This window comes from Lontra canadensis, unplaced genomic scaffold (assembly GCF_010015895.1).
Source record: "Lontra canadensis isolate GAN:19392208 unplaced genomic scaffold, GSC_riverotter_1.0 scaffold17, whole genome shotgun sequence".
Lineage (NCBI taxonomy): Eukaryota > Metazoa > Chordata > Mammalia > Carnivora > Mustelidae > Lontra > Lontra canadensis.
In genome coordinates this window covers 24,072,964-24,095,440 of record NW_022631011.1, presented here as the reverse complement: position 1 = coordinate 24,095,440, position 22,477 = coordinate 24,072,964, and the positions used below count along the sequence as shown (strand labels likewise).

Sequence of the window (22,477 nt, the reverse complement as noted above, 5' to 3'; positions counted from 1 at the left end):
AATGGTACAAAATTCTTCTGTGGCTGTTCAGAGCAAAATAACGTGCTTCATTGGGAGAGCTATCTCTGGTTGTAACTTTTTTGATTCAGGTGACTCCTGGATAGGCTGGTGGTCAGGCCTGAAAATCCCAGCTGAACACAGAGGCGATCTGTGTTATGTCTGTACCAAACTACATTTAGAGTGGAGGGCCTCAGATCTAAGTTCCGGAAAGTCACCTTGTCTTTTTTTCCTTTGTTACATGCAAAATAAGTCCCTTTTCTCTAGCTAGTCCCTGGCAGAGCAGGGCCTATTTAACCAACAATTTCATCACTAAGTAGGCATCTTTCACGCAGTCCAGTAAGTTGACCAAAAGGCAGTGTTATGACAAAGACTTGAGGGCTAGCTGGAGCTCGTTTCGAAGCAATAGTCTGGTTGATATCCTATGCCCATTAGTCACAGATTCTGACTTAAATTTTCTCCAGAGACAACACAGACACATGGAAGACCAAGGGGAGAGGTAAAGAGTTACTAAGAATATATGACTGCCAGAAACACAGAGTCTTTTTTGGACATTCTCTAGGAGGAGGAGTTGAGGAGTCTAGATTTCAGTCCAAATTTCTGTTGTTCTCAGAAACAAGAGTGCAAAATTCCAGGAAATTCTTTAGCCTGACCCATCAGAATAATAGACATTGTATTTTGACACTTTTTGCATTTGGAAAACAAATGAGTGTCTTCAACTTATGTGTAGCAGCTTACTCATTCTAATGCAATACTCGGATTTTAGAGATCCAGAAGGATATTTATCAAGCAGGCAAAATTCTGAGTGTTTTATATACCTCTGGATATTCAGGAGAAGATATGTATTAACAAGAGACTTCAAATATATGTCAGACATACATTTCTATGAATTTAACTTCTCATCCTTTCTCTATTAGAAATTCAGCTTAGTTACATTTAGTGAGTGTTAACAGCATGTTCATTATGTGCAAGAGAGGGTGCTAGGTGCTACAATCTTTAAGAAACTCAGAATTCAACTAGGGAAGGATAAGAGGATTAAAGTATCAGGAATAAGTACTAAATAAACACCCAAAAACTGCTAGTCAGAATCAGGGAAGTCAGTGAGATAAGAGGCAGAGAAGATTGGACTCGCGTTATGAGCGAAGCAGAGAGGATGAGCCCTGGCCTAGAGCAGGGGGCCGTGTAGCGCACTTCCATGAATGGCAAGTGTTTGGGCTCATGTGGGGGATGTGGGGATGGCCAGGTTGGGAGCTGAAGCAGGAAAAGAATGGTTTAGACCAGATAAGTGGGGTGCAGTGAAGGTGATGTTGCCATCAAAACCCATCTACAGGGGTCTCCAAGGAAAAGGTAGCCATTGTGTGATTGCAAAAGAGAGTAAACTTCAAATAGCAGCTTTGGGATGATAATTTTGATGGCAGTGTGAGTGGGAACGTGATGAGAGAGAAGGTATCGGATATAGGGGTTTGATTTTGACAGTCTGTTGTATCACACTTGGCAGGTGGTGGTGACAGCCTGAGCTGATCAGGACCGTGACAAAGACCCGTTGTGAGAGATCATGGCCAGGAGAGGCCTTGTGGAGGAAGAGTGGGCCAGATGTGGCTGCTCTGACAATACAGAAACATGGGGGATAGAAATTTAGACCCCAAGCTAGATCTGGTGCCAAGTTGATGATGAAAGCAAAACAGCCCCCATTAGGGGGATTTGTCATGAACACCCCATGTACCCCATGTATCTTTCTGGGTCATTATCAGCTATTATTGGTTTAAATATCTGCAATTTTAAGCACTGTGTATCTTTTATTTCTTGCATTTTCATACTATGCTTTAACCACTTTTCAGTTGTTGGCACATTCTTTCATAGTTTTGCATTGTCAGTGGAAAACATATATTCTAATAATTCCTATTCCTTTTTCTCAGCCAATGAGAATGGCTTCATGATTTATGGACAATATTTTAGTAGTGTTATAGTAAGAGTAATCATGATGATGGCTTCATATATTTTCTGTAATGACTCCCTCTTGGGGTGTGAGTTTGATTTTTGTGGTAGATTTTGCAGGGTTCTTAACCTTTCTTTCTTCTCTTTCTCTCATAACTGGATTTAGAAGATTACCACCTGCCACAGACAAATCTCTTCTCCATCCTTTTAATAAACAGGGCAGACCCGGATTCAGGAGGGGATGATGAGAGCAGGCCTCTAAAGTCTTCTGTTGTCTTCTGTAAGTGGTGACTGCTACAGCTGATGGTCTTCTGGGCTGAGAAGTAACCTGACTTCAGGTCCTCCCGGGGATGCCAGAATTTTGCAAGAAACCAGGGGTTTAGTTACCACAGGAGTCTCCAAAAAAACTGATAGAACATGCCAGTAACCTTCAGACTATATTAGGTTTCTTGAGTCCATACCAGTCCTGCCTTCAGCAAAGCCCCCAAGCATCCTTGGTTGGTATAGGAAGCCAAGAGACAGCCTTCCCTTCCCTTCCCTTCCCTTCCCTTCCTTCCCTTTCCTTTCCCTTCATTTCTTTCTTTCTTTCCATTTAAAAAAAAAATTAAATTCAACTAATTAACATATAATGTATTATTGGTTTCTGAGGTCAAGGTCAATGATTCGTCACTCTTATAGAATATCCACTGCTCATTACATCATGTGCCCTCCTTAAGGTCCATCCAATGTCCAGTTACTCCATCCATTCACCCCCTCCCCTCCAGCAACCCTTGGTTTATTTCCTATGATTAAGAGTCTCTTATGGTTTGTTTAAGGGATAGACTTTCTAAAGTGCTGAATTTTCCCTAAGGGAGTAGCAAAGTGGACAGTATGTGGTCATTTAAATGATATGACCTGGTCCTTTTTTCCCTTATAGAAAAAAAAAAAAAAAGCAAGTTCAGGCTTAAACAAATGCTACTTTTTATTTGCAGCCTCCTATGATGTGATTCAGCATGTTAAGATTGATTTAAAAGGACTATCAGAGGTAAACATTAGGAATGACATAAAGAAGTTATGCAGAACTGACATTAAATTTGAGCATGATCTGAGTATAGTCAGTTCTGCCATCATGCAACATATCGCCTTTGTAGAAACCATCGTACTATACAAAATCATGGGATAAAAACCACTGGCCAATGGGAAAAGTGGGGTAAGGGGCATGGGGCACAACCCTCAAAAACCTTACCACTGACATATTTTTTAAAAAAATATAAGGTCCTATGAAAAGGTTAGCACAGTTTTATATATGTTAAAGAAACACATGTTAAGAAATATATAAATACAACAGTAAACATGGCACTTTATGTTGAAGAGTTTGCCTGGAGGTTGGTACTGGAAGGGTTGTGGCTTGTGAGTTTTTGTGAAGGGGTGGAAGGACGGTTATCTGATATCAGATGGAAAGTTATAACATCACATGTGGATGGGTGTGGCTCACAACACGTGGTGAACTGAGGTAGCGGGGAGGTGCTTAACGTGTGTGTGCATGTGTGTGCACATGCACATTTTGTGTATTCCAGAATGGCTCAGTTCAGTTGGATGGCGTTTTCTGCATTTGCTTAGTGTTTGTCACAGAAGAAACTGTGTATTAGCAAAAAAGTGAAATTCATGTTATGCTCCAATTGTTTTCTAATATATCAAATGGTTTGGAAAGAGTTTGTATTTTCAAAGTAGCAATATAGCAGAACTGGCTGTAATTTTACCCCTTAACTTTTATATAAGGACGGAGACCCAGCCAGGTTAAATGAGGTTTTGTAGCCAGATTAGAAGTTGAAACCACGCTCCCTTTGTAGTAGGAATGTCCACATACTCTGTTGCTTCTTTTGCTATATTTTGTAAACTCTTGCTATTATTACTATTATATTTTTGCCAGTGATAACATTGTTTTACTGGCTTTAAACATTGTTTAACTGGCTTTAATGTAGATGCCACCACTTAACAGAGTATCTGGAACTGAACAAATATTTGTTAGTAAATGAATGAATAAATTAATGAGGTTAGTGAATGGACATAGTCAAGTCCAGGTTCACTGGGGAAACATTTTCAGACCTGAGTGTAGACGGACACATAGAAAAGATACATGTTTGGAGTTAAGGCTGGCTCTTACACTCTTCAAGGTTTCTTGGATTGGTTTGGATTTTAGTAAAATGATTAGGAGTATAGGCTTGTGACCTACCACAGACAAGTTATTTAACCTCCCTAGATAATACTGGTATCTTCCTCATTGACTTTCTTTAATTGTTAGATAAGATCATATATATAAACTCATAGCACAGTGCCTGGTACATGGCAGTGGTTCAGTAAGTGTTAGCAATTATCATCATCATCATTATCACTACTACAGCTGTTGCTGCTGCCAATGTGTGTTGGAAGGAACCAAGGATCGGTGAATGTGAGAGAAGGAGCCCTGGTACTTCTCCTGAGCTGTGGCCTGGTTTTCCCAGCTACTTACTGGAGATCTCCAAACCAGATATGCGGTAGGATGTCAAACTCAACACATCCAAAGTCAGACTCATTAGCTCGTTCCCGATGTACTTCTCATGAGTTCCAACCACTTTCGTTGACTTACCCAAGCTAGATACCTCGGTGCTCCTTTCCTCTGTCCTCCCTCCTCCACATTCCATGGGTCATCCATTCATTCCGTTATGATTTTATTGAACACCAGCTGTGTGTCAGGCACTCTCCAAAGTGCCTCATGAAATAAACATGAATAAGGCATGATTCTTGTCCTGAAGAATCTTCAGTGTGTTATGAGATGAGATAGAAAGTAGGAAGGACCTGATCCAAATTATGCACAGTAGGCCAGTCAAGATAAAATGTGTTGACCAGCTATAAGAGGCCCCATAATGCAATCATGGTTCCTATATTTTGCTACCCACTTAAGTACAAAGTGGATAACCATTAATGTGCAAAGATGATGAAGGGTATCATCAAGAGATCATTCTATATTTTTAAAATTTGGGCCCTTTGGGTTAACAAAGCATATTTGTTTTGTCAGGAACACTAGTTTTATTACTTGTTCTCCATTTGGGGTCCTAAAAACATTCTTCCACATAACAGTGACTATGCAGTAAAAGTTTTCCCTCTCTTTTAGAGTATTCAGTTCTTTAGTTAGATTTGTGTATGATAATCATTTTCCATAGTGATATGGAGGTAGGTTCAAAATAATTTTAAGTTGACTATTTAAAATCTTTTTAATTTAAAGAAGTTTTGAATTTAAATTTTAAAAAATCTTTAAGTTTCTGCTTTTTATATGCTTACTTGGATTAATAAACTTAGCTTAATATACTCATATTCTTAGTAGTTTTGTCTGTACAAATAAAACCTAAGAGATCTTCCATTCACTGTAAGTTTTGAATGTAACATATAATTGAAAAAGGAACATTATCTTTCAAATGTGCTATAAACAATATATTCATTAGTAAATAATTAGGTAATTAAGAAAGAGCTCTGGAAAAATAGAAGTTTTCAAAATAGAGATAATTAATAAGCAGAGTTATCTAGGTCCAGAGTCTGTAGTTCTCTAAAGGATTTATTTATTGAGCAACTGCCTTGTGCCAGGCCCTGTTCTAGGAGCTGGGGATGCTGCAGTGAGCAAACAACAGCCAACCCTGAGGCAGTTCACATTCTACTGGGAGAGACAGAAAACAAATGAACAAACAATAAACCTGTAAGGCCAGGCAGTGATAAGAACTGTGAATTAAAGTAAGAGCAATAAGGGCCGGAAGCACTTGTGGGCTGGAGATTCCAGGGGATGGAATCACAGAGCAGCAGGCTGAGGATGGCTTCACCCAGCTCACCCAGCAGGCCAGCTGGCCAGTGGGGAAAAAGGTAGGCTGTCTGGGGCCAGGGGACGTAGGGACATGGGCTGTGTGGGCACTGTGGAGGCCTGGCCTGTGAAGCCCTTTTTGCCACGGCCCCTGGCCCTGGATTCCTGGGTGAGCAAGAAGAAACAGGGAAAATCCCAGTTCCAGCCAGCAGCCACATGCCATTAAAAGAGAACTGAATGAAGAGAGTTACTCCCATCGTAGAACATTTGGGACTTCAGATACGCTTTACCCTGAAATCGAGGAATGTAGAAATGAGGACCTGTAAAGAAACCAAGGATGTTCGGACTCTGACAGAAGCAGCTGATTTTGTGAAAGCCTTTCTTCTTGGGGCTTCCTGTGGAGGATGCACTTGCCCTCATTAGGTTGAATGACCTCTTTCTAGAGTCTTTTTTAAAATTACAGATGTGAAGCCCGTAAAGGGAGACCCCGTGTCCAGGGCAATAGGAAGGATCCTTGGCAAAGGAGGAACAACCAAACTCACCAGAGAGAACATGAAACGGACATGGATAGTTTGGGCTGATGTGAAAAGTTCCCAATCTTGGCTCTTTCCAGAACATCATTTGCAACCTCTTCCTGGCAAATCCTCCATCAAAGATTTTTGGCAGTATTCGAGCCATGGTTAGCCGAGCAGCAGATCAATTCTCATTTCAATTCAGAGACATTTTACCTTGAGACTCTAGAGAAAATGATGTCGCCCTCCACACATGGTCACAAGAAACCAGGTGAAGAATTTTTCAATTACTTCAAGCCTCCATCGCTCCTTCCATTCTCAGCCAGAAGCATCAACAGAAAGGAAAGGTTTGATACTCTTCACACTCAGCAACTTGGAGAATTTCCATATCTAAATTTAGTGCCATTATTGTACTTACACATTAATTATAATTTATCACCTCATTTTTTTAAAAAGTAGGCTCCACGCCCAGTGTGGGCCTTGAACTCAGGACTCTGCGTTCAGGAGTTACATGCTCTACCTAATGAGCCAGCCAGGCGCCCCTCGCATTGTTTTAAATAAAAGATTTGCATAGTTTATAATTCTCTTACTGGAGTGAAACTTCTAGTATAAATAGACATTTATGAATTTATAAATTTATTTATACATGTAAAACTTTTTATAAATTTATAAGCATGCCGTGTCTATGGAATGTAGGTAAAAATCATCTCACAAAAAAAAAAAATAGCAAGTAAAGGGTGCTAGATTAGATAGATGGGGGTGGTAGGGGATCTCTCACAGATTGTAGGGCTTCTCCTGGCTTGGTATTTCACTGTGATTTCATTATTCACGTAGCTTGGAATTAGATGTTCAAGTTGACATACACCATCACACAGTCCTACCTTCCCTTTCTCTCTGGTGCAGATTCTCAGCTAGCCTGTGTTAGTAATGAATTGCGTAAGAAAATAGCTTTGTTTGTTTGTGTTGCTCACAATCAAATCAGCCAAGTATAGAAGTTGTCTGGTGTGGTACACATTGATCTAACAGTAGTTTAGCTACTTTGAAATCTGCATCCTTACTAGTGGGGAGACAAAAAGCTTTCATTAAGAAAACACAAACACACAAAAGAGATGGTTAACTGTGTCTTGATATTAGCAAATTTTTAGTCTCAAATTCTACAGCTTCACAATCTCAGAGGGATTTTCCTTCTTACTGTTAGGGAAAAATTACTCCCCACTGCATTTTAAAGAATTAAAAGTCACACTTGTGTGTTAAGAATATTCACTTTGGCCTGTTAAAAAAATTATGATTGCCCCCCCAAAAGGGGGCTTTTATAACCTTTTACATTTTTAAAATAAAAGCCTTCCATCTGGTTAAAAAATATCTTTAAAAAAATTCCTTTACTGTGTTTGTGTTTCCTAGTAAATGTTATATTCGTTCCTTAGAAAATTTGCTTGGGGGCGAGTTCATTTTGGCCTGATGTAATTTAATCCAAAAGGAGAAAAACATTTAAGTTAATGAAATCTTAACGGAAAGCCATTATATTTACATATAGTTTAGTGTTTTAATTACTATTGTTCGAAATTATATTGGCTTATAATTTTTAATTTAAGACTCAAAAAAAGATAGAGCCTTTAGTTACCTAATTAAATGCAATGCTGACTCATTTGGGAAATAATACTTTATTTAAAGTAATTCTTTCAAATGAGCTCCAGCAGACATATGGCTGTATGTATCAATTGGATTTAATTTCTTTTTTTTTTTAAGATTTTATTTATTTATTTGACAAACAGAGATCACAAGTAGGTAGAGAGGCAGGCAGAGAGAGAGTGGGGGAAGCAGGCTCCTTGCTAAGCAGAGAGCCTGATGCGGGGCTTGATCCCAGGACCCTGAGATCATGACCTGAGCTGAAGGCAGAGGCGTAACCCACTGAGCCACCCAGGTGCCCCTGTATTTAATTTCTAATCAGTCACTTTTTTAGCCATAATAACAGATTACTTAGCAATCATGGCATGTGTTCTGACCATTTGGTCAGTTACTCACTGAGTAACTTGAAGTAAACTGTTTTGAAGCACTATTTTTAATAAAAAGTTCTGATTTCTGTTTTCTTTGAAAATGGGAGATACCACAGGATCATATGAAAATCAACCTTTTTTTGCCATCATTTAACTTGATCTGGAGAGAGATAAAATGTATAAATTTGTATTGCTTAGGTTTTTTAAGATTTTATTTCTGAAATTCAAGAGTTCTAATTTTTAAAGTTTCCTGGTATAAAGTTTGCAAACCACATATCCAGTAAAGGACTAATATCCAAAATACACAAGAAACTCATCCAATTCAATTAAAAAAAAAAACCCATCCCAATTAAAAATATTTTCTCCCATTGTGTAGTTTCCTTTTCATTTTGTTGATGATTTCCTTTCCTGTGCAGGAGCTTTTTAGTTTTATGTAATCCTACTTATTCATTTTTACTTTCCTTGCCTTTGCTTTTGATGTCAAATCCAAAATATCATTGCTAAGACCAATGTCAATGAGCTTACATCTTATGTTTTCTTCTAGGGGTCTTATGATTTCAGGTCTCATATGCAAGTCTTTAATCCATTTTGAGTTTATTTTTGTATATGGTGTAAGATAGGGTTTCATTCTTTTGCATGTGGCTGTCCAGGTTTTCCCAATGCCATTTATTGAAGACACTATTATTGTCCTTTGTCATAAGTTGACCATATGGTCGTGGGTCTGTTTCTAGGCTGTCTATTCTGTTCCACTGATCAGTGTGGCTGTTTTTATGCCAATACCATACAATTTTGATTACTGTGGCTTCAAAACATAGTTTGAAATCGGGGGGCATGGTGCCTCCAGCTTTGTTCTTCTTTCTCAAGATTGCTCTGGCTCTTCAGGGTCTTTGTGGCTCCATGCAGATTTTAGTATTGCTTGCTCCATTTCTGTGAAAATTCCATTGGAACTTTGGTGGGGATGGCATTGACTCTGTAGATTGCTTTGGTAGTGTGGACATTTTAACGTTCTTTAAATCCATGAACACAGAACATCTTTCCATATATTGGTGTCATCTTCAGTTTTTCATTAATGTCTTATAGTTTTCAGTGTACAGCTCTTTCATCTCCTTGGTTAGATTTATTCCTAGGTTGTTTTATTTATTTATTTATTTATTTATTTATTTATTTATTGTCAGAGAGAGCGAGCACAAGCAGACAGAGTGGCAGGCAGAGGCAGAGGGAGAAGCAGGCTTCCTGCTGAGCAAGGAGCCCGATGCGGGACTCGATCTTAGGATGCTGGGATCATGACCTGAGCCGAAGGCAGCCACTCAACCAGCTGAGCCACTCAGGCGTCCCTGTTTTATTTATTTTTTAATGCAGTTTTAAGTGGGATTGTTTTCTTAATTTTTTCCTGATAGTTCATTGTTAATGCATAGAAATGTCGCTGATTTTTATATATTGATTTTTGTATCCTGCAACTACTCAAGTTGTTGATTATTTATAACCATTTTTTGGTGTAGTCCTTAGGGTTTTCTATATATGGTATCATTGCATCTGCAAATAGAGACAATTTTACTTCTCTCTTTACAAATTGGTTGTATTTTTAAAAGGTTCTTTGAGTTTCATCTGTCTCCTCTCAACACTCTGAGACAGAGTGTTGAGCATCCTAAATTGCACATAAACTCCATGGGAGCAAAGACTTCCTCTGTTTCTCTGTTTTAATCCAACACATAGAACAAGGCATAACCCATGGCAAACATTTAGTCAATATTTATTGGGAAAATGTCATTAAGTAGGAATTCCATGAGGGCAAATAACAGTTTGTGTAGAACTGTGCATTTTTTACAAGATTTAATTTATTTGTTCGTGAAAGACAGAGAAAGGGAGGCAAAGGCAGAAGAAGAAGCAAGCTCCCTGGGAGACCGTTGCAGGACTTGATGCTGGGACCCAGGATCACGACCTGAGCTGAAGGCAGATGCTTAACGACTAAGCCACCCATGCACCCAGAATTGTGCATTTTGTAAAAGATGATAATTTAACATGATAATTTAACACCAAAGGCACTTTGAAGGGGGTAAAGAGTACCTCCCCAAAGACAGCCAGAGAGGAGAGTGGAATCCAGAGAGCACATCCCACTTGCCCATGAATGTGGTGGGATAGGCTTGGCCTCTCCTTCATTTGGGATAATGCCAAGCATGTGATAAGATGTCCAATAAATGTTTATTGCATGAATTATTTAACTAGTTAATGGACTTGCCTTCAGTTATGTTCAGTGTACATTTGAGGGTTAGTTATGAGCTGTGCCAGTGATTGGGCAGATTCAAAGGTATGAATAAGGAAAGTTCTTTTTCCTCTAGAGATTAGTAATTATATAGATAAGCCTCCATCTTTTTAGTCCAGACACAGAATTTCACTTTCTTCCAAAAGCACTGCATCCCAGAGTCACTCCCCAGGGATTCACTGAAGAAACCTCTAAAAGGATCAGCCTATGGAGGTCACCCAAGGACAGCCCTGTCCGCAGGGGCAAGATGTAGAACTCTTCCACCTGTGTATATTGGGTGACCTGTAATTCTTGCTGCTTTAAATGAGGACTTTCCCCCTCCTCAGAGGCCCACATTCAACGATTGAAAGAGCAGGGACCCATATACGTTGCTCTGCGTACATGGTCTTTGTTAGCATTGCGGGCATAGCTGAATTTGTCCTTCTTGTCTCTCCATCTGATCTTCGTCAACTCAGACTAACCAGAAAAGTTAAGTGTCTTGTCTGGGATAACGCTGTTTTTCAGTAGCTGAGCTAAGGCAAGAATGCACCTCTTCTCACTGTGGGACCAGTGCTGTATCCAGGACATTCTCTTCCCTCTGCTCATGCTGTGTGGGAGACAGATAACATGGAGTACATCCCAAATCGTCTATCTAATCTAGATAGACGATTTGGGATGTTGACCAACATCCAAGATGAGAATGATTTTAACTTCAGGGTGCACAAACTGCAGACTGCCTCCCACAACTGCTCCAGAGGCCCTCGCGTGCCCACCTCTGTCAGGGTCTCATGGCTTCCCTAATTATTTCATTCCAGATATTGCAGACCCCAAGGAAATATCAACAGCAGTGGCCTCAGACACAAGTGATTCCCTCTCTAGTGACTGTGGGACCTTGTGCCAATTATCAAATCTCTCTAAACCTTTACCTTCTCATCTAGAGAACAGAGGTAACGAGTGCCTGCCTTGTGATGGTTGTGAGAATTAAATGTATGTAAAGACCTTAGTAAGGGCTTCTAGTACGTGCTCAAGAAATGTTAGCTGTTGTTAAAGGATGATTATTTTAAAACAGAAAATCATGACTCTCATACAAATGTCAAATGAACAGGTGTCAAGGATTTTTTTTTAAAGATTTTATTTATTTATTTGACAGAGAGAGATCACAAGTAGTCAGAGAGGCAGGCAGAGAGAGAGAGGGAAGCAGGCTCCCTGCTGAGCAGAGAGCCTGATGCGGGGCTTGATCCCAGGACCCTGAGATCATGACCTGAGTTGAAGGCAGAGGCTTAACCCACTGGCCACCCAGACGCCCAGTGTGTCAAGGATTTATTTAACTCATTCATTAATGAGAGAATCAGTAATGTTACAGCCAGGGCAAAGGAGAATCCAAAGGGCAGGTGCATATGTAGGCAATTAGGATTGGGTTAGTAGATGCAAGATTGGGTTCTTCCAAAGAGAGAGGGTAATCAATTGCACTTCCAGTGGACAAAATTCATGTGCATGTCTGTGGGTAAGAATGACATACATTCCTTTCAATCATCTGCAACTTAAAAGTTGTAAAGTAGCCCAAAGACCACGAAACGTGCAAAGACCTCATAGGTTCAGGTAACCTGGAAGGCTACAGTAGGCAATGCCCAGGTTTCCGCTGATATCACCCGTTAGTCATTCGGATCCATTTGAAACTTCTTCACAATCATTTTCTGCACAGTTTTTGTTATTGCTGGTTCCTTATTTGCATCTTAGGAATATTTTGAGGACCAGTAAGATAATGGTTATGAAAACTTGCCATATAAGCTGTGGTATATTTTGTCAATAGTAGTTAGAATTAAAGAGATTGGTGAGGCCAACCTGCATTTTCAGTCCTACCTTGCTACTTTCTGTGTAATCTTGAGCGAGCCACTGAGAACTTCTGTGCCTCTCTTTCCTTAGCTATAAGTTAGTGCATTTAAGATTCATTACACAAGGTTATTGTGAGAATTAGGTGAGGTTCTATGTGGGAAAGTACTTTGGAAAATAAAAAATGCCATGTCAAGATGGGATGTGATTATATGATTGTTCTCAGCTTAGATTGGTTCATTTTTCTTTAAGAAGAGTCTATAGAATAAGAGATGGAGTGGTGAGTTCTTAAACTCACCAGGTCATTATTATTGCAAGTTGTAAATCACATGGAGAAGTCTTTAACTCAGTAACGGTGATTTATGGCACTCCTGTTGATCCAAAAGCACTTCTCCAGTATTCACCCACATGTCCTGATGGCTCCAGGGAGAAGTTCATGGTGCCAGGAGCGGTAATGTTGAAGACCATGGAAGCCATGTGTCCCTAATTAAACCTGTAAGGATGATATTTTACTCTCCTCAACCTCTTCCCCTAGTGTTGTCATCCCAGAGTCTCCCCTAGTTATCCTGTAAAAAGAGATTCATTTAACCAGCCTGTAGAGACTCTCAGGAATTTGCGGGAATTGGGAAGGAAAGTCTTTGGCCCGGCACACTCCTTTTCTGGCCCAGTTCTGGGTTTTGTAACTGAGAAGGGATAAGGAGGGTTTGGAGTGAGTCCAGGACCTGACACTGAACACATTGAAAGGAGGTGAGCGAGCCTGGAGCAGGGGATGGGGCGGGTGGGCAGGACTGCTTAGCCTGCAAAGGAGCCGGTCATGGCATGACTCTAAGTATGGACAGATACCAGGCTTTCCAGCATGCCTGGTGCAGAAGAGAGTAACTTCAGTGACAGCTCAAGGGTTATGGTTATGGAGACTGAAGTGCTGTCTGCCTACACTCGGGAATGCTGTGGACACATATACGAAGGTTCTACCAAGTTCTTCTCCAGAGATCTTGAAGAACAAGAATGGGTCTCTCTTAGTATGAAATATTATGGATCAGGTCCTCCCAGAGGCAGAGGCTTAATTCAAATCTGTTGAAGGGAAAACCAGAGAGAAGAACACCGCACCTGATCCTACCTAGTTTATTACAACTACTGGGGCCAAGTGAAGGTGGGAAAGCGATTGAGTAACTGAGCAGGCCTCCCTGTTTACCTGTACTTCCCTGTCCCCTGTGAGGGGACCCCAGCATTTGTGATAGCATTTCTCATACTTCCTTCCTTTCCTTAGAGTGAGCTCCTCAAAGCCAGAGCCTTGGTTTTCATCCCTGTGCGCCCAGGCCTTGGCACAAGACCTGACACGTAGTAGGGCTCAGCAATTATTTGTCACATGAGTACATTGATGATGACTCCTTTGACAGACTGAGGTCAAGTCAACAGACACCTCAGTGGCAGAGACACTGACAGAAACCCATTTAAAAGCCAACTGAGCAGCCCAATCTTTGGGCTCGACTGTTCACCATAAAAATGTAAGGGAAGCCTGGGTCCAAATTTTAGTATTCATAGTGAGACTATTTTCAGCTTTCTCAGAGACAGCATCTGTAAATAATCAGGCAGAAGCCTTTTATAAAACAACATAGAAAAACCTCAAAGACTATTCTAAGGCTGCAACATTTAAACAAGATTTTTAACCCATGGGGACGCCAAGATCAACACGGAGCTTCCTGCACATAAAAGCCTGGAATTTCATAGCAGTGTGGGGGCAAAAGCTATGATCGCATTTCCCCCTTTCTAAATTATATACTGCTTCGTGTTAATGTGAGCAGAGGGCCAGGGCAGAGACAGGCCTGTGGGTTACGTAAGTCCCACTACAGCCTCCATCCCTGCTGTAATCCAGCTGCCATGGTCACAGTGGTCAGGGGGAGTCACAAGGCTGGCTGGACTAAGAAGGCAGAAGGTCATTTGTGGGTCATGCCATGATTTAAGTACTGGATGTAATTTATAACTGGGCTTTCCCTCTACATAGAAAAGTGATCAGGGACATTTGTTGTGTAATTTTTTTCTCTCACTAGAAGATGTTGTTCTTAAAACTGAGTTCAGTGGCAGCTATAAAAGTCCATCTGTAGTACATTCCCAAATCACTGTCTTTTCCTTCCCAACTGGAAAGAGGAGCAAGAAATCAGATGAACTCTTTGGCTCTCTCAACTTGCATCATTGTCTCCTAGGGAGGCGAGATGGGTCTCTAGGTCACTTCTTTCCTGATCCCCGAATCAGGGACCGCATCAACACATTCCGACTGGGCCAACCTCAGTTATAAGCAAGGAAAAAACAGAGTGCTCCTAAACTATCCCTACTATCAGGCCAGCCCTATGCATGTGTGACCAGTATGATATGAAATCTGCCCAAAGTTTCCCAAACTTCTCATACCTAAAACGTTACTTTTTTTAATTTATTTTTTTATTATGTTATGCTAGTCACTGTACAGTACATTGTTAGTTTCTGATGTAGGGTTCCATGAGTCATTGTTTACGTATAACCCCCAGTGCTCCTGCATACTTCTTATGGCTCTTTTGGGGAGACAAGCACTGCTAATCGGTTGCCGTGTCTTGTTACCTGGGAAGGCTAATATTTGAACAACTATCATTATAACACCTGGTGGCACAATTAAATAACAACTATTTATAGCCCAAAGGAGGATTTTTGAGGTTATTTTCTTAAAAAATAAGAACTTTATTTGGAAAAATAGTACATATGTTCATTTTAATTCTGTGAATTTTGGACTTGAAGGAAAGGCTACACCTTCATTTTCGTACTCCTAGTTGGCACAGTGTTTGGAAGATGGTCTAGGCCCAATAAGTATTTTTTGAATCAGTGAGTGAAAAGAATATTTACAGAGCAAAAGCCTCTGGGCTTGTTGGCTGTGAGTCCAGTGGTGTCTTCTTTCTGCAGACTCTGAGAAATTTGTATAAACAAAAAGATCAGAGTGGGAATTTTAAAAGAACATTTATTATCATTTTTAATAATACGTACTTTTTAAGCTCATGAATACCATATCTAAAATTGTTCATGAACACACATATACCCCAATACTTCCATGGGCACATGCTTAGAATGTGATGCATAGACTGTATGCACGTGTATGTACATATCTGTGGATTTTTTTGAAGATATGGAAAATACAGTTAACAGTAATTATCTCTAAAGAGAGAGTAAATTCAAAAAAGATAAAGGGCACTTTCACATTTTATCTTCTATATTTCTCATTTTTTGAATTCTTATAATGACTATGCATTTGTGTGTCTTAATTCTTAACACATGGTCTGGCACTTAGCAAACATTCAATGTTAAACACACACATACGTGAATCAGCAAATTGAGTGGCCTGAAAGTTATACTCAAACATTTGACTTTGAGAGAGTTAGGAATAGAATGATGATAAAGAAATTGAACTGAAGACCTGGGAAAAAGAGGACATCGTCATCTAGGTCACTGGAAGAAGCTATCAGAAATAAAGGAATAGCTTTGGGTTGCTGTTGATCAACATATTTTCCAATTTTAAAAACTAAATAACCCCAAATTAGCTATCCACTGTTACCAAATAGCATAGTATTATGTGGAGTAACATAGTATTACACCTAATCCTAGGTGTTCCTATGGGTTTATCTACTGACTCCACAAAGGCCAATGGCCTGGCAAGAAGGCCACTAATCCTGGTGACCTGCTAACCTGATAGGACTGAACGGGCATGACAGTCTGAAAGGCCTTTATACTCACAGCCCTGTTCAGGCAACAGCTGGTTGGCTGGACCAACTGAAAAACTCAAGAGACCATATGGAAAAGGAGACAATAATTTAGTGGTTCAATCACAGTCATCTGGCCTGTCATGGAGCCTGATGTCCAGAAACGGACATGATGAGTGTGAACTTTAACCCCAGTCCAGCTGGCATGACCCAAATGCATGGAACCCTTTCTTGGCCCCTCATCTAAGAAATGAGTTGGCAATATTCAAAAATGCTTAAATGGCAGTTTGGCGGCCATTTGAAGAAGCTAGTAGAAAGATCCCAATGGCAGGAATGTCTAGCTAAGATTACCATCAGTTTTCAGTTGTTGGAATCACTTAAGTATTTTGATCAAGTGAAGAAAGTGCCACTTGGCCTCAGTCTGGGTGGCAGGGTCCTCTAAACCGTGGCTCCCACACAGACGTTCTGTGCATTACTCATGCTGTGAAATACGTGATTGAAGCCACTGACTTCCTAAATTAAAGGCACGGGAAGCCAGACATGTAATTCTTTTAATTACACCTCCAAATTTCTCCTACATTCCTTTGGGTTTGCCTCCTGTTTGTCCATGTTTGCCTCCTGCTTCATCAACCTACTGGCAGGAGATGAACAATCACGAACATAGGGGATCTGCAAAAGAAAGACCTCAGTTAATTTGTTTACACTATAGAAGAAAGAAGACACTTTTTGGGACATTCAGAAGATACAAAATCTGATTTCTGATGATAGTAAATAGTAGAACAGTTCATGGTAGAACTGAGACATACGTTTATATACTTTTTTGTCATTTGCTGTCTACTAGCATGGGTTGTTAATAAAACATTTGGCTTCTATCACCAGACAAGAGGGTTCAATTTTATCATGTATTTCTAGTAAAGTATATCCTTATAAACTTAATATGTAGTTTTCATAACTCAGCGATAGAGACAGGCTTCATTTTTAGAAGATAGGCAGCCCTGAACAACTCAAAGCTGTGTGTGCACTTTTTATTTTATTTTGTTTTGTTTTATTTTATTTTATTTTAGAGTGTGAGCAGGGGAGTAGGGGCAAAGGGAGAGGGAGAGAGAGAATCTCAAGTAGGCTCCTCACAGAGTGCAGATCCCCATGCGGGTTTGACCTCGTGACCCTGAGATCATGACCTGAGCCACCCAGGTGCCCCGTGTACACTTTTTAAAACTATGCAACCATTCAGATATTTTATTTATAGGAACTAATTGAAGTAGGTACTTGGCAATCCATGTAACTTTTTCTGCTAGATGACTTGAGAAACTGAACTTCGGAATTACACAGCTGAGTTTCTGTTCTGTCTCTCAGCTGTTCTCCTTTTTAAGGACGGTGGCATGGCTTATCCTTCACAGTTTCTGTGGTGTCTTTATAACTGTAATGGGAGATATGCTGAACCCATCTGCATTCCCAGACCAGGCCTCACTGACATCAGTGCACCAGTCAGAAGGTTGCTAGGTCTTGGTGCTAAATCTTTGAACATGTAATCCCTTTGAGTGATGTTCTGAGAATAACCATGTTGGATATGGCATGGTAAATAATGCCACAGCCTTTATTTCGGGGCCTGAGGAAAAGGAAAGACAAGACAGGAGAAATAGAATTGGCTAGTTGTAATAACCTCCAAGGGATTTGGACGATGGAGATGGTCTCTAGTTCTGTACCTGGCGTCGGGATGATTAAGGCAGAGGGATATTGTGTCCTGGGTTAAGGGAACAGATTGAGGAGGTCTGGCTCTGGATTTTGGTTAGTTTGCATATCAAAGGCATGCTCCCAGCTGGGCCCTTTGGATCTCCAAGAATTGACTGGCCCAGGAGGGGTAGCAGTCTCCTCAGCTAGAAAGGGTTTTTGAAATGTTAAAACAATATAATGTACAAAAAATTAAAAATATATATACAATACTAATGAGTTTAGCATATTTGTCAGAATCTTAGTTGGCGTTTGTGGAGTTGCTCAATTATTTTTCAAATGTGTTCTGAGTGATTTGCCTGTAGTGGTCTAACATGATTTTGAATGAGTGGTATAGTATTTATACAGTCCTAACTTACTGTCCGATATCAAGTTTAATCTCGACCTTGGGGGGAATCCAGAGCCTTCTTCCCCTTACCCAAAAACTTTTTGAGGGCTTTTATTAGACTTTTAGACTTCTTTTTTTTCCTTTTGGATTTCTGCCAAAGAGATTTAGCATTTATAGGTTTTGTTGCTTTACAAAACTTAATGAGGCTTTTCCCCTTTTTGTGTACTTGGAAATACTGAGGAATCATTCCAGTTTGCCATAATTTCTCAGACACTCACTGGCGGCTGGCCATAAGAAAATGTTTTCCTGTTCTAGGACTGAAGCAACTGTGGGGCTGAAATTTCATTTTAGTGACACACACACTCATAAATTACCACCAAATATTTTATCATTTCATGTTTGCATGATTTTCCAGTTATCATTTGCTGTGAAACAAACCACTCCAAAACTTAGTGGCATTGAAATAATTTATTATTCTTTTATCTCTGATCTGTGCGTCCAGGATTTGGTACAGCTTGCCTCTGTAGCACCATCCTGGGGTTTCAGCTGGGATGATAGGAATGGCTGAGAACTCCAAGACTTGGGGCGGCCAGGCAGCTCTATCTCTTCATATGGTCTCTCCTAGTGACTAGTGTGAATTTTCTCACAGAACGGCAGTCTCAGGGTAGGCTTCCTGCATGGTAGCTCGGGGCTCCAAAAGTAAGTCTTCAGGAGTCAGAAAGTGCTAGTCTAAGGCTTAGCCTGGAAATTGGCATGGCACCGCATTCTTTCTGCCATATTGGTTATGTTGGTTAAGTTTTCACAGAGACACACACATCCAACCCTGCAGATTCCAGGGGAGAGAACAGACACTTCACCTCTCAGTTGGAGGAATAGTAAGGAATTTGTGGTTATCTAGTCTACTATAGGGCATTTTGCATATCTACAAAAAGGAGATTATTTTTATCTGATTCTGTACCTGCCTTAAAAAGGTGGATATTGGAGGGGGGCGAGGCTCAGTCGTTAAGCAGCTGCTTTGGGCTGTGGGATCAAGCCCCCCAACCCACGGGCTGCCTGCTCAGTGGGGAGCCTGCTACTCCCTCCCCACTCCCCTTGCTTGTGTTCCCTCTCTCACTCTCTCTCTCTAAAATAAATTAAAAATCTTGTTTTGAAAAAAAGGGTACTTACTCATCTGTAGCTCATTTCAGAGTTCTCTATGAAGGTTGTTGACCTTTTGATGAAAAAAAATTTTGACTTCAAACTCAAATTATAATTTGGTAATCCCCTAAGATATGTGCAGTGTATATTAGGATATTGAAATGTATATCCTTGTACTTGCTGGATATTTTCCAAAGAATTTTAAGTTATCTGTGATCTAATCCCTATATCTGTGCTTGGGTATTATTATCTTCATTTTGTAAATGAGGAAGCAGATGCTCTGAATGGCTACTCATAGTGGTAGAGGCAGGACCAGAATTAGGTTAGCTTTTCATCCTCTTTTTTCACTGATGGCTTTGTTGAATTCTTTAATATAGGTAGAAGCCAATGGCGATAATAAGGACTTTTAATAAATTTCATCTTTTTGGATATTAATTTCCTGAAGTGAAGAAAAATCTTTTGCCTCAGGCAAATACTTGGTGTTTGCACGGTTCTTATACTTACGGAGTATTTTCACACTTACTATCTTCTTTATTCCACATGCCAATCTCATGAGAGGTAGCACCATTTTTCAGATGAGGAAACGGAAGTACAGAGAGTTTAAGTAAACTGCTCATGGGTCATATGGCTGACTGCTGGAGCTGGTGCTCAAGCCCAGAACGTTAAATTCCGAATCCTGTCATTTCTGCCTCTTGGATCCTTACTTCCCTATGCCTATACACCCAGTTTCTTGGCCTTTTAAAGCTTAGAACAGTATACAAATGGCTTAGTTGTAAAGAGCAGGACCAGCCTCTTCAGGGACAAAAATGGAGGAGGCCCTAGAGGACTGAATAATCCACGGTGGTTAGAGAAAGGCACAAAGATTGGGGGCAGCGCTGGCATCATTAGAGGAAATGGGGAACACTCTAATCGTAGGCAGTTTCAACTTTGACTGTTTCCAGGAAAAGCTAATACTGTTATGATTTCTCATGATGCATGTGAAATCAGTTGCTATAGTAATGACCAGTGTTTCTTAGAATTTGCTGACAGCAACAGGCCTTAGGAGTGAAATTTCTCTGTTAATCATGCTTCTGGTGCTTATAGTAATGAACTTGTCTCTACCATCTCAGTCCCTCTACCATTTCCCACTATGATCTCCTCCTGGCCAGAAGGAGGTCCCTGCTCATGTCACCAGATAGACATGTTGTCAGTGGCCTTGGGAACGTGGTTCAGCTGTGGCCATCTTTGAAGATAGGGGAAGGCAGAAGGCAAGAGGGAGTTTGGAACCCAGGTCTGAACATATGTTGGTGAATATTTGGCTGGATCCAAAATAGCCCATACTTGTGTAGTCGTCATAGAGACTAGGATATAAATTATTTCATTATTTGTTCAGCTGAAACAACGTTAATAAACATTTCCATTTTTCCATTTAGATATAGGCAATATTGCTGACAGTTGTCCATACGTACAGGACACATTTCCTGGTTCCACATTCTACCCCACTGCTACAAGTAGCCATCTTTCTCTCAAGCTTTGGGATCTTTGCAGTAGCTACTCCCTCTTGCCGCTAATTTTGGTATGACTAGCTCCTTATCATTTAGACCTGACTCCTTTTCAAATTATTATTATTATTATTGGGGCACCTGGGTGGCTCAGTTGGTTGGGCATCTGCCTTTGACTCAGGTCATGATCCCAGGGTCCTGGGATCGAGCCCACCTTGGGGCTCCTTGCTCCACAGGGACTCTTCTTCTCACTCTCCCTCTGCCTCTCCCCTTGCTCATGCTCTCTCTCTCTCAAATAAATAAATAAAATCTTTTAAAAAATTATTATTTCAGGACTTTTTAAAAGGTATAATTGACATATGACATTATATTAGTTATAGATGTACAACTTAATGATTTGGTATTTGTATACATTGGGAAATGATCACTAAAAATGAAGTACTTTACATCTATCACCTAAGGTAATTACATATTTTTATTGTGATGAGAATTTTTAAGATTTACTCTCTTTAACAACTTTCAAATATGCCATACATTATTGTTAACTATAGTCACTATGCTGTTCGTTACATGCCCATGATGTATTTATTTTTTTACTAGAATTTTGTACCTCTTGACACCTGTTACCCATTTCTCCCACCTCCACTCCCTGCCTCTGGCAATTACCAGTCTATTCTCTGATTCCAGGAGCTTGATTTCTTTGTTTTTTTGTTTTTGTTTCTTAGCTTCCATAAGTAAATAAGATCATATGGTGTTTATCTTTCTCTGACTTCTTATAGTGAGCAGAATGTCCTCAAGACTCATCCATGTTGTTGCAAATGGCAAGGTTCATTCTTTTTTATGGCTGAATAATAATGTAACTACTCAGAAGTAGAATTTCTGGATTGTATGGTAGTTCTATTATTAATTTTCTGAGGAAAGTCCATACTGTTTTCCATAGTGGCTGCACCAATTTACATTCCCAACAAAAGTGTACAAGGGTCTCTTTGCCACATCCTCATCAACACTCACTATTTCTTGTCTTTCTGATAATAGCCATTTTAATAGGTGTGGGTGTTTTATCTTGCAGTTTTGATTTGTATTTTATTCATGGTATCTGCTGGCCATCTGTATATCTTCTTTGGGAAAATACCTGTTTAGATCCTCTGCCTATTTTTTAATCAGATTTTTTTTTAGTTTTTTTTCTTGTGTTTTGCTAGTCAATTATAGGAGTTCTTCATATATTTTGGACATTTTTATTTTGTTTTGCTAGTGAGTTATATTTTTTTATTTGCTTTGCTAATGAGTTATAGGAGTTCTTCATACATTTTGGATATTTTTATTTTGTTGATACTTTCCTTCACTGTGCAAGGGCTTTTAGTTTGATGTAGTCTTACTTGTTTACTTTTGCTTTTGGTGTCAGATTAAAAAAACAAGACCTTTGTCAAGGACCTTATACCTATGTTTTCTTCTAGGATTTTTGTGGTTTGGGATCTTACATTCACGTTTTTAAACTATTTTGAGTTAATTTTTCTGTATGGTATAAGATACTGTCCAGTTTCATTCTTTTACATATGGCTGTTCAGTTTGCCCAGTCATCCATCCATCCCAATTATGTATTGAAGAGACTGTCCATTTCCCATTGTATATTCTTCGTTCCTTTGTCATAATTGACCACATGTGTGCAAGTTTTTTCAGCTTTCTCTATTCTATTATATTGATCATTGTGACTGTTTTATGTCAGTACCATACTGTTTTGATTACTGTGACTTCATAATATAGTTTGAAATCAGGGA

General features: G+C 39.8%; 2 protein-coding genes across 2 annotated transcripts in view; both read left to right on the top strand.

Annotated features, from left to right (window-relative positions):
- Positions 1 to 22,477, top strand: part of COLEC12 (collectin subfamily member 12) — a 192,872-nt gene that overhangs the window by 64,179 nt on the left and 106,216 nt on the right. The window lies entirely within an intron of this gene.
- On the top strand, positions 5,903 to 6,470 carry PNO1 (partner of NOB1 homolog). The gene is given in 4 exon segments (XM_032859441.1): positions 5,903 to 6,121; positions 6,123 to 6,185; positions 6,188 to 6,322; positions 6,324 to 6,470. Coding segments are annotated over 4 exon segments (492 nt in total). The 5' UTR covers positions 5,903 to 5,974.